This window comes from Herpailurus yagouaroundi, unplaced genomic scaffold (assembly GCF_014898765.1).
Source record: "Herpailurus yagouaroundi ecotype Mexico unplaced genomic scaffold, PumYag 29, whole genome shotgun sequence".
Taxonomy (NCBI): Eukaryota; Metazoa; Chordata; class Mammalia; order Carnivora; family Felidae; genus Herpailurus; species Herpailurus yagouaroundi.
This window is the reverse complement of record NW_024412377.1, coordinates 58,347,148-58,360,310: the sequence shown is the minus strand read 5'-3', so window position 1 is coordinate 58,360,310 and position 13,163 is coordinate 58,347,148. Positions and strand designations below refer to the sequence as shown.

General features: G+C 42.2%; 1 protein-coding gene across 19 annotated transcripts in view; it reads right to left on the bottom strand.

Annotated features, from left to right (window-relative positions):
• TENM2 (teneurin transmembrane protein 2) overlaps positions 1-13,163 on the bottom strand; it is a 1,969,530-nt gene that overhangs the window by 422,550 nt on the left and 1,533,817 nt on the right. For 2 of the 19 annotated variants that reach the window (XM_040444236.1, XM_040444285.1), the window contains exons 1-2: positions 5,399-5,707; positions 4,780-4,862 (exon numbers count right to left, since the gene is read on the bottom strand). The exons of 15 other annotated variants lie outside the window; for them this stretch is intronic. In XM_040444236.1, coding sequence (XP_040300170.1) covers positions 4,780-4,795 — 16 coding nt within the window. In that variant the 5' untranslated portion in view covers positions 4,796-4,862; positions 5,399-5,707. Of the gene's footprint in view, positions 1-4,779; positions 4,863-5,398; positions 5,708-6,192; positions 6,464-13,163 lie in introns of those variants that run through there. 2 more of the 19 variants (XM_040444266.1, XM_040444260.1) reach the window with 2 other exon arrangements.

Genomic DNA, 13,163 nt, shown 5'->3' with positions numbered 1-13,163 from the left:
TTGGCATAGAGCTTTTGGGTGGGTGATTTCATTTGCTAGTTTGTGATTTGTTGTCTTCACATCCTGAGGGAAAGGGGCTGAGACCCTGCAACTTGATCCGTGTGGAGAGAAAGGAACAGCACTAGGTTTGCTGGACTGTTAGACCATCAGACCTGAGGGTTCTGCGGCAGCCTCACGAAGTAAAGGTGAGCCTCAGCACAGGAGCCCCCCAGACACACAGAAGTTGTGGCTGGTTTGTGGAACAGGGGTTTAAGTAGATATCTTGGCCACAATTTTTTTTCTTTGTCCACATTAACATTATTCCCACAGGGGTGCCTGGGTGGCTCAGTCGCTTGAGCACTGACTCTTCCTTTCAGCTCAAGTCATGATCTCCCAGTTTCATGAGTTCAAGCCCTGCATCTGGCTCTGCACTGGCTGCCTAGAGCCTGTTTGGGATTCCCTCTCTCCCCCACTCTCTCTCTGCCCCTCCCCTGCTCACGCTGTCTCTATCTCTCTCAAGATAAATAAATAAACAGAAAAATTAAAAAAAATATTCCCACAGAGTTGAGAAATATTAGCATCTTCAGACAGATAAGTTAGGGCAGTGAGCTCAGTCACTTCAGCAAATGGAAAATGCCTGGCAATCTTACTCAAAAGTGGTGAGACAGTCAGGGCCCAATCCCAGGGTTCCCACTGCCTGCCTGGAGCTTAACTCACAAGGAAATGCTGACAATTCAGGAGGGCAGAGCCCGCAGGAAGGGGTGGATCCCTCTGACAAATCTTTCCTGGGAGGTGTTGCCCACAGACTGCTCTGGTGTAGCAGCAGCCCTTCCTGACCTAGGACTAGGTGAGAGGTGAGTGGTGGCAGAGCAAAGAAGGTCTAAAAGGTTATTGCCAGGCTCCCTTCCACCATCCCAAGTCAACACTAAGTGGAGTCTGTGTTCTCCAAAGGTATGCCTGTGGAACTCTGTAGGGCTTTCAAAGAGAAGGGAAAGCATATCTGCTGTTACTATAGGGTAGACCGTTAAATGACTGGTGAGGAAATTAAAAAATTAAGAGCAAGGAAAAAAGACCCCCAAATCATGTACTGCATTGGCTAGGCAAAAAGGCATTCATTAGCTGTGACAGACTAATTGTGTGTCTTTACTGAGTCGGTGTTTCAACCTGCATTTCTGCTTCTACCTCCAGAAGCTGTGACTATATGAAAGAATCCAAACACACCCACCATTGTATAAACACACACACACACACACACACACACACATCCAGATGTAAACAAATATATGTATTTAATACCTCTTCCCAAAAGCAGATTTTCAAGGGAGGGTACTTGAAAATTAGAAAATTTGGGGGAAATTTTCTCTCCAAAGACAGTCCATGCTTATGTAAAAGCTCCTCCAAAATCTTTTCTGATTTGAAGTTAGCCAGAGGAAGAAATCCCTTTACAGGGACCTGCTATCCATTTGCAAAGGTTGCAAGCTAGCAGCCCCCAGGCTCCATCTGGGACCTTCACATTTAATTGTTTGGTCCACACAGTGGCAGCCAGCACAATGTTTTCTCTAAGTCGAATTAGACATGGAAATTGGAGCTCTCACATAAACCCATGCCCTGTTTTTTTGTTGTTGTTGTTGTTTTTTTTTTTTTTTTTTTTTTTTTTCCGATGCCTGACCCTTGCCATCCATTTAGCCATGAATTGCCTGGCTGCCTTAGACTTCTGATAGGGTGGTGCAGATTTAAAGTATGGAAAGCCATTTACTGTGGAGGCTGTGTTAATCATTCTAGTATAATCCTTTGCCTTCCTTGTGAACTAGCCTTCCTGGACTCAGCACCTGAAGTTCCCTGATCTGTAAACCATTTTTCTGGGTCCAGAAGGCTCTGTGCTCTGTCTTCCAGGGGAAACTTCCAGGTTCCTCTTTTGACCAAAAGCCTCAATGAAGCCTTTCCTGACCTGCTGTCTGAGACTAGCTGCCCATTCCTCAGCACCCACCTGGTACCTGCAGCCATGGACAGGTTTTCCTTCCTCAGTCCCCACAGCACCCAAGACTATGCTTTACACATTTTTGTTAGCAGAAGTTCCCCATTAGACAGGGTTCCTTCAAGATGAGAACCATGTCTCATTTGCTTTTTCTTCCAGGGCCTGTCAGAGTGCCAGACACATAGAGGGGGTGCTCCAGAGAAGCCTTTTGAAATTAAGAGAGTTGATTGTCAACCTCCATCATTTCTGAGCCACCCACAGGTCAGGTTGGTGGTTAGAGAGGGATCACAGAGACAGCAGGATGATTCTCCACCCCCCACCTCCACCAAAGAAAATAGGGCTCTCTAGAAGTCCAGGCCACTCTTTTGCACCCCCCCCCCATTCCAGAATGCAACCTATAGGAGAGTTAAAAAATATTCAACTAAATAAAGTATCAGCTGCTACTTAGGATTGAGTTAAAACAATTTTTTTTAAAGGTTAAAAAAGCTACTTGCTCTTCAGGTCAGTAACTGTCATAACGATTTTTCTCTTGCCATATGCTCCTTTGAATTGCATTAATATGACATCTCTCTCTCTGAAGCATCTGGTCTCAGCCACTTCAAGGCACACGAGGAAGCTGCACATTCAGACTGAGTATATAATAACACAGAGAGGTATTTGCACGCCTGCCATCACAAAATACTATGTTGTGTTTCATACAGCATTCCAGAGATGGTGCAGGAGATAGTTCAAATGAATCGAGGCCGAATCTGGGGAACTTTTGTTTGCCTGTGTATTTTGTGTGTGTGTCTATAAATGCATGTGTCCACATATGTATACGTTTAATGAATTGGCAATCACCTGCATTGCTCAAACATAATTTCTTATTTCCTGTCAAAAAGATCTGAACATTTTAAGCATCAGATGAAAAAAGAGTCCCACCAATCTGCCAAATATGGACAGAGAGGTCGGGCATATCTATATTTCAGCACTGTGAAATACAAAAAGGGAAAATTTTCCATCGCAAGCCAAAAGCAAAGTAGCACTATTGCACAATATCCAACCACATTTTCCAGTCTAAGAAAAAAACCTGGCGAGCGATGCAGGCTTCTCCTCCTCAGTGGTAATGATCTTTGTCACACTGATAGATTTACTTAAAATTTTCCAAATATCTCACCCCACTTTCTTAAATAGTTCATTAAAAAATCCAAATGGGTTTAATCAAGTTGACCACACAACACATGGTTCCAACATCCATTCTTTTCTTGTCCTGAAGATCCTGGTGCTTATTTTGTCAGAAGCACAAAAAGTAGAAATGCAATTCCGTTTGTGCTGATGCTAAATGTTAATAGATTTGCCTAAATGCCTGATAATAGTCCCCCTAAAATTAGCTAGACTAGTAGTGCATGCCTAATGTGCTGTTGTTTTTGTTGTTTTACTTGCTTTTTGCTTCTCCTGCTTTTATCAGAGGGAAAAAAGACCCCTAGAAAAAAGTCTACGTTCTCGGTTGTGAAACATTTCCAGTGTCATATGTGAATTCTGCAGAAAGAACATATATTCTGAAACTATCCCACACTTCTGACATTCTGTCATGAAGGTGACAAATCCTAGTGCTCTAATGTTTCATTAAATTAAACATGAAATGTTTAATGTTTTGTTAAATTAAACATGAAGCCGTGACTTTGCACCCGAGAACCACAGCCTTCTATCAATTCCTCACATTCCTCCAGGTCACTTCTTAGGTTATAAAAACTGAGTTTTGTTTATATTAGAAGCATTTTATCTCTCTCTCAGTTAAAATGTACTTTTTTCTAATGCACTTATAAATAAAAACTAACAGGCAACCCGTTTTGGAGGGTCACTTAAATTATTTCTAAACTCAGTCCTACAGAAAACAGCTGGCAGACGACCCTGTAGCTAATTGTCTATTATAACTTTTTTCAAGCATCCAGAGAGCAGAGGTTTAGCATTTTCAATTGGGTCTCAAGCCCATTTCACAGATGGGCATGCTATTGCCCGAAGAATGAAAGGATTGCTAGACAACTGTTGATATAGATCCTTGCACTAAAGAAATCTCAATCCCCTTTTCCTTATCTGTGACAATAGAAATTGACCAGGAAAACAAGGCAAAACAATTCAGGTCTGGGAGAGTATTTGCATAAACAGAGAGAAGGATGCTGGGCTCTAGTGACTGCTGAATACAGGTTTTGATGAAACCCTTCAAAGCAGCAGGTAAACAAAACCTGGGCACTGTAGGGAGATGATGAAATGGAGTGGAGACAAACAGTAAAATAAAATAAAATAAAATAAAATAAAATAAAATAAAATAAAATAAAATAAAATAAAAGTGCTTCTTTTTCACCAGTCCAGCCAGATAGTTAAAAGTTCTAGAGTTCTTAGTATCACATCCAGAGGATCATACGACAGACAGAATTTCCAAGTGTAATTTTATAAAAGGCATTAAGATGATACTTTTTTAAATGGAGAACAAAGTCAACACTATTATGTAGCCACCTAAAAGGGACAAAAAAATGGATGTGCTCCATGATGAAAGTGCCTGAATATTTTTACATTTTTCTTGTGATTTAAGTGGGTGAATGAGGCATCCAAATGAAGTCCCCCTAATTGTCACACCAGCCACAGCAGAAAGAACCATCCCTTAAGGGGTAAGCTGCACAGACCCTTCCAGTCATCAATACTCTTTCTGTGTCAACACATAGGTTCTTGTCACTAGCCCAAAACTATCAAACAGCCTGGATTTGCTAACAGGTCCTTGCTTAGAACGCCTGCTTGAGAACCCTTCTCCCAGCTAGTCCCCAACCCATAGGAACATAATTGATACTTACCATTCTGAAGCTTCATGTCTGTGAGGCAGACTAAATAAATTAAACTGATCCTGCTTTAATCTTCTTTTCTAGACCCCAAATGCCTTAATCAAAAGGAAAAACAAAAAAAACAAATGTTCCCTGAGGTCCTTCTCTAAATCACCAGAGTATAAAAGCAAGGAATAGCTGTCTTTTTCACTGAGTGCCCAGAACCTGTCCCCTAGCATGAACAACAGAAGATTATTTCTAACACCCTTTTGGTTCCCTCCCCCAGCCATCTTTTCCTTCACTTGTATCGTCTGTGCCCCAGACAAGGCTTGAGTTACACTTTAAATCAAACTCTGGAAGAGACTTCCATTGGAAATTTGGCTTGGCAGACCTCCTGTAAAAATCCCACGTAAAGACACATTTGTTTCCTCCCTGCAAATGAACTGTGGCATTTGTGGTCCCTCTTGTTCTCCCCAGTGCATACTTCGCCTTTAAATGAGCTTAAGCTGCAGGACTTCATTTGGGGTTAGCTGTCCCGCAAAGCTCATTTGGCTCTTACCATTAAGGCAAGAGGCTCTAAAAGGCTAGCAAGATGCTTTTAACAATGTTTGAGGGGCCAGTCATATCTTGTTAGCAACAGCTGCACACTTACCCGGCTCTCAGGGCCTTGCCGGAGCTGTCCTATTCCTTCTGGGATTAGGAAGGCAAAATGAAATTAACCAATCGTTAGCTGGAGCCACCCGAGCTGCACTAGATTCTCATTCTCCAAAAACCAAGTGAAGCAGCTTCCTCCAAAGTTACTCCTTCATCCACTTCTCCTAGCACACACAGCCCGCCAAGGCCCTGGCTGCTGTTTCAAAACGGCTACTCAATAAAAAGATTTTAAAGGCTGTGCCGGGAGCCGGGAGCTTCAGATCCCAGTTTGGCTTTTTCTCCATCAGCATTCCTCAGCAAGCCTGCACAAAGCGAGGTACGCTACATTATTTATGTCAGCTCTAGGCTCTGGAAAACACACACTGGCATCCTGATTACTAAGAATCCTCATGGATACAATTAAACCATTCCCACATATATCCCCCCCCTTCCCAGATTCAACCTCTTTCAGAGGAAACAGAAGCACTTTGATGCGTGTCCCAACTCATCTATTAGGAACCAAGAGAGCATTGAAATATGGCCATGATGGCAAATGAGCCAGGGGGGAAAGGACACTTTCCCTGGAGTGAGCAGATGACACTCCAGGGAGGAAAGCTCTGAGAATAGTTTGGGGCATGCCCTGCAAGTGACCGCCCTGGGTTGGAGGTGCTGATATGGAAGCAGCCAAGCTGTGACACTCCAAAAAAAAAAAAAAAAAAAAAAAAAAAAAAAAACCAAAACATTCTGATGAGTTCATGGAAGATTGATTTAGAATGGGCTGTTAAGTAAGGCACATTTGGCAACATGACTAACCTTTCAAGCTGGATGTAGAGCAGTCACGCTCACCCAACAAATGCTCCTTGGTGCCCCATCCAAGTCAGAGCACTAGATGGGAAGACCACTGATTTCACCAAGTAGAGCAATGACTCTGTCCCCACGTCTCCTCTTCAGCAAAATGAACAATTCTCCAAGTTGCAGTCCACCATTTCCCTTCTTGTCAGTAGCTCGACAACACATTATGAGCTGGGCATATTAGCCACAGGCAGGGAGAACGGTATGCTGGCACAGCAAAGGAAGGATGAGGACAGGAGCTTCCTCCTCTGTAGGAGTAGTGAGAAGGCTATGCAACTCCCCTGTTGTCTAGCTACAAAGTCCCTGCTTGGCAGGCAGAGGTGACTTCACTTTGTGAAAGCCCCAGGCACCGCTTAATGAAACAACCTTTGGCAGGACCTCACAGTGAAGTCAGTTTATCTAGGCAAGAAGTCAGTTTGGGCAAAGTCAGTTGTCTCATCCAAGAACACAGAAAAGCAACCTGCTTCTCTCCAAAGGTGTCCTTTGAATGTGCACTCCTATGTTTGCCAGTTTTTTTTTTTTAAAGTGATGGCCACTTCCAATGGCTTAGTCCATCCCAATTCAGACAACTTGGATGGAAAATTGGTGTCTGAGATGGAAAGTATGGTAGAGAACACAGTGTAGGTCAGTGGAATAGAGCCCAAAGGGGGCAAATACACCCTTTGATACACAGCAAAGGAAGAAATGGGATATTTGCTCCAGTATGTGCAGGAGAACATCCCTCAGCAATAAACAGATGATAGGTAGCATAATAGAACACACACAAACACACACACACACAATCATTCACCAGCCGAGGCACCCAAAGATCTGATGAATGGAAAAGCAGATACAAATTGCCCTGTTGGAGGATTTCAAGCTGTAGTATTGGCTCCTGAGACCCCAAATCCTGGGTCATCTAGTCCACTGGCCCTTAAGGAGGCCCTGGCCACCTGTGGGTACAAGTGTGCTCTCAGCTTAGGTGGTTCCACTCATTCTTGCCACTAAGGAATCCAATGCACATTGTAATTTTTCCTGGAAAGGACTCAGAAGCAGCTAACTAGAGTGCCAAGAACAGAGATGATTCCTTGGGAGGAAGATGATTCAATATTATCATTTATTCCTCTAATAACGAAGCAATAATCAACTTAGAGGCTGACCTCAGACTAGAAATCTTAGTAAGGATCCCCTGGGGACCCCTCCTGTGGCCCTCCAGAGCTGCAAGGTGGGAAAAGCCTCAGGTTCTGCCAGTCATCTGTTCACCTGTGGACTGGTACACACTGTTCAGCCTCCCTGAGCCTCAATTTTCTTAACTGGAAACTATAGATAATGAGACTCACTTCTAAGATTTTGAGGATTCAGTCTGAAATATAAGGTAGTTAATTCAGTGCCTGGCATCCTGTGACCTCAGAATTAGCCTTGGTTATTATGCATTTTCAAAAGGTTATCAATTAAAAGGCACAAAACTTACACTGATTGGTTCACAGATGCCTGAGCCCCATCTCAAAGTGGTCCCGGAGCAATCAGATCATTACTGACAATCTGTGTGCAAAATGCCGTACTCATCACTATCATTTGCCTCCAATAAATGTGTTCACAGTAGTTGCCCCAAGACAGAGGTCAATAAAAACTAACGAGGATATAAAAACAGAGTATTAAGAGGGGATTTATTTTTTAAGGGAATTCCAACATTTTAAAAATCAACTGAACCCTTTTCTGTTGATTAAACTGTAAACTAAACATATTTCAGAATCTTGATATCCAGAAGAAAGTTGCTCTACTCAAGATGGAGAAAAAAAAAGTGGCCTCAAGTCCCATCCTCCAGAAACCTCTGTCCACTTATTTACATGCCTCCATCCCCCTCACACTACTAGGAACAGAGGTTGACAGACTCTAATCTAATAGAAAACTAGCATCTTAATGCAAAAGGAGAAGGAGGACCAAAGACATTAAGTTACTTCCTCAATTTCATGTCACCTAGTACAGCTTTGCTGGAAAGCAGAGGCCTGACTACCTTTCAAATGTTCCCTCATCCCCACACAAGGCTAAAGATAAAACCAGTGGAACTCACGGCCAGTTTCTCTTTCACCATCCAACATGTTGGTTTCATCTCAGTTTAGTATTTTGCTTTAATAATGTACATACAGGACCAACACTTCATGATATTTTTTTTCTCCAGAAAGAGATTACTTAAAATTTTAAGTTTTTCAATAAATTAGGTTCCACAAATCTTGCTAAGCCATTTTACTATCTGAGGGTTTTGCTACAAGTTTCTAAATCTTTCAAATGAGAAAAAAGTTCTTTAAACTTCATAATTTATAAAGGCTACATAGGTTATTAATGTCTTCGAAAAATACGGAATTTTGCCCATGTATCTCTTCTCTAACGATATAGTTAGTAAATATGTCTTCCTTCTATATAAACAATCTCAAGAGGTCTTGAGCATGCAGTTGTTTTTAAGTAACAATCACTTCTTGCTTATAAAACCAAGAGCTACCAAAATGATACATCTTCAAAATAAATAGGGGCTACCTGCTAAAAAATACCCACATGCATTGTGACTATATCCGATGAACAGCTGGACTGCACAGACATTGAGATCCTTTCTCAGAGTTTCAAAGAACTTTTGCTTTCTGTCAAACCACCTGAACAAAAAATGCAGTATGTTGCATCATATGCTGAAGCTATTTTTCTAGTTGAAACATGAATTATGAGTCCTTCTGAAACACATCAGCCAAATCAAGTTGTAACATGGCTGGGCTTTATTCACTGCACAGATCACCACAGCTAATTGGTTTCTAATGTAAGTCATGCTTTTGCTTCATTAGCTTAACATTTCTCTTATTTTTCCTTCCATGGTAGATACTAAAATAACCAGTGTTAAGTTGAACATTCCCCCTCAAACGAGGTATACTTCATCTGAGTGTTAACTCTGACTTTGCTGAGTCATTTGTACTTTTATAATGTGTGGGGTTAGAATGCTAGTTTTAGGACACTTGCTTTTCTTGGTCTCCGTAAATAATATGGAGGTACTCTTGGTGATCTTTAAAATCTGTTTTTGTTTTTTTCCTCCTGTGGAAGCTCAAACTCAATTACTAATGATGAATATCCCTAAATATGTACTGCTGAGACTACCTAAGAGGCCTACGTGTGTCTTGTTGGCAGAATTGACAAACTCTCATTGCTTCCAGAATAACACAAGGAACTGCCTGGGGCACCTACTTCCTGTTTCCATAAGGCAGAACACTTGTTTAAGGCTATCTTCAAAATGGTGGTTTAAGAAGTTAAAGTGGCAGAAAAGATTCAGAAACTATATAAGCCTCATCTGAGTAACTTAAGTGAAGCAAAAGAAAAGCAGTCATTGTATTCTTTGAGGTTATAGTTAAGCTATTTAGGGATAGGATTTACAACATTTTGCTTGTATACAGAAACTGATTCAGAAAGTTGGTTTATTCTACAACATTCCAAGTATGTTCATGGGCAAGAAGGCAACAACGATTCTGGTACAGAGTCCAAACATGGAGAACAGGGATGGGGTAGAATGTGGGCCCTGTTCCCTGTGTCAGGACCTCTCCAGAATGAGATATCCTATATAAACTTTCCTGGTATCCTTTATGATGATGTGGCTTTATTGTCCTTTTCCAGACTCAGTCACCTGTGAAGGTAAGGTTTCCCTAGTGCTTTAGCAACACCATACATCAAAGGCAAAATAAAAATGGATTATTTACCCTAATGTAGATTCAAAGGGTTTTAATGGGTCTTACATGGTCATTTAATCCAAACCCCTCATAATACACATAAGGAGAAACATGAAGGAGAGTATGTATTTTCCTCATGTCATTAGGACTGTATCATAGGCCCTGTGACATTAGGACTACGGATCTGGGAAGATAACCTTGGCACATCAATTCCTGTTTTTTTTAAAGTTTATTTACTTATTTTGAGAGAGAGCATGGGAGAGCAAGTAAGCAGGGGAGGAGCAGAGAGGGGGGAGAGTGAAAATCCAAACAGGCTCCACGCTGTCAGTGCAGAGTCTGACTTGGGACGCTATCTCATGACTGTGAGATCATGACCTAAGCCGAAGTTACAGTTAAATGCTTAACCAACTGAGCCACCCATGTGCACCATAAATTCCTTTTTATATGTATTTATTATTTTCTATTTCTTCTCTTTCTCCTACACCAACCAACCCCCCACTTTCCCACACTTTGCCATACCTGAAAAAAGATCATGGTCAATGTTTTTTTATTCTGTGATTTCTGTTTCCAAGGAGGAAGTTTGATTCTGGACACTATTCTAAAGAAGGCTCTGGAGGATTTTCAAATGCCCATTGTCAACAGCACCACAGCTGTGGTAACAGTCATTGCCCCAAAGTGTTCACAGCTGGAAAGCGGCCCCGTATTTTGCCATGTGAATAAAACCCAACCTCTTGGTCAGACAGAACTGGATTTGAATCTCCTTGCTGTTGTAGGTCTCTAACTTAGCTCCACCATAAATATACCAGGGAGAATAATGGCACCTGGCTCACCTAACTCTTGGAGGTTAATGGGCAGTGGCTGGGCGACACTAAAGACTCCGTAGCTAGGCTCTGCTATCATCATCTTTCTATCATGGGCTCACACATCGTAAGAGAGTTACACATTCTCCTCTTGTGCTTACAAACCCAGGGCAGAGCCCACTTATGGAGGAATCCCTCTCTGAAAGGCGTGTCTCCTCAGTGACCTGCAGTATCCTGTCTTGTATCACTTCATTGTGAGGAGGGTTGATATGACACATCCGATGGAGGCACCATGAACATGCAATTTTCTGCTTAAAACCACAAGGAAAACAGGACTTCAGATAACAGGGAATTGCGATTCAAATCCTGTTGAGCTACAGGGAATCAGTTATGGTCTGTCTCTGCCTGGGGATGCAGGCTCATCGATCCACACTCATCACCACTGGCCTGGGAAGGGCAGCTGGCCCTGACTCTCCTATTAATTAGACAGGTGGGGAATTTCCCGAGATCAGCATTTCCCAAGTGTTAGTCATTTTCCTATTGCCTTCCAGGCTTGTGCACTATCCAGTCCTTCCCTGCAACCACTGCAGCCACCATTCCATCTGATCCTCGGCTCTTTAGTTCACTTAATAAGTCAATCTGAAGAAAGATACTGTTTCCAACTTTACCTCATCCTAGCTAATAATATCTATGAAATTTCAGCTTAGAAGTGCTAACTATATATAACCACAATTGTGTGTGGTTATACACACACACAATTTCTAATATGTATTACACTAAACAGATTACTATCAAAGTTAGGTATTCAACAAGGTGCCCCTTACGGATGTCTTGTGTACATGTCCTATACTCATTGGCACCCACATGATACTCGAACGTGTGTTTGGAAATACTGTCCTAAATGAAATGTTATTCTTTTTGTTTTGAACCAGCAGAGTCTCTACTTTGTGCCCTTTTCTCTTCAGAATGCAGTGCCTCAGAGTGAAATGTCACCAGGAAAAGAAATGCTCTAAAAATGAAGTTTGATTATGTCCTATAGCCCAGATAGAAAACTCAGAGAAGAGCCCACGTGCTACTTTTCATCCTGGGAACTGATGCCTGAATGTGTTAAAATGCTATTTATTTTCCAACAGGCTACTTGGGCCTGGCACCATGTAAATCCAAAGTGTTTGTAGAGGCTCCCCTGGGGACAAAGGGAAAATCATCTGTATAGATCAAATGTGTATTAGCTGCATTAGCAATTGGTCCCTGGAGACTTGATAAAGACCTTTTTATACAGATTTCACTGCACAGTTTTCTAAGAGCTTTCACTGAACTAGCCTTGGGTATCATGGGTCCAGGAATTCCTTCACTTCGTCCTACCCATCAGAAGAGAGAGATGGAAAATGAGAAGCCAGAGTGAGAAGTGCTACCTTCATTGTAGGCGAACCTCACTACCGCAGCCATGCTCCCTTCCCCCATCAATATTTCATGTTCTCACAGTCCTGCGAAAATTTATCTGTTGCCTTCTTGCATTGTAATGTGTAGGATGGTGGAAATATTACAGCACTGGTTCATGAATTTAAAAATTCGTCACCTTCTCAATTTAGAAAGCTGATATGTGGTTAGAACTTATGAAGGCTCTACAGGCTTGAAATGACCAAGGGGGCCAGAGCCCTGTTCCTGAGAAATCTGTGCAGTGAGGGCATGCAGTCAGAGGGTGGGGGTTGGCTGGAAATCCTGCTGCTGGGGCCTCAATTCTCTGGCTTATTGTCAACCCATGATTTGTCTTGTACCATGGCACTGTTTGAAAGAAGAGAGAGGGAAAATAATGCCCCAGTTGTAATCTCAGTAGCAAAATCCAGGTTTTGAACAGAAACAGACTCTCCCTGCTCTTTTAATACCCTCTCCACCACAGCACAGAGGTTCCCTGGGCTCTGCTCAATTTTGTATGATGTGTCCAACTGGTAAGCTCTCTGGTAAAGCAACTCTCAGAACCCTGGGCAATTATATAATGTTCCTCCAGTCTCCGAAGGGCTTCCCGGTCATTAAACTGGGTTGGTTTAACTCCTTTCCTTTCACTACAAGACACATTTCAGAGTCATATACTGTCTTACAACTTCATCCCCACTCCCACTAACAGGGATGCTCACCATAATCTCCAGGACAGAAGTGCTTAGCCCCTGCTCAAGAACAAGTGGGAGCCAGTGACCCTAGCAAAGGTGGCAAGGAGGCACAGACATTTCTCAGTGCAGATGTAAACCTTTATATTTTCAATAGCTGGTTTACATAAACATGAAGGAGAGTTTAACTTGAAGCAGAATGGTTAGGGAAGAAATGAGTGTCAACTTCATCATCTCCTGCCCTGTGGCCTACCTTTTCTGCAGTGTTAAGTCTTGGAGACACCATCACCATTCTTTGTGCCCACCTAGACACCTCAGAGTGACCCATAAACAAGTGACTGCTGCTTCTCTGT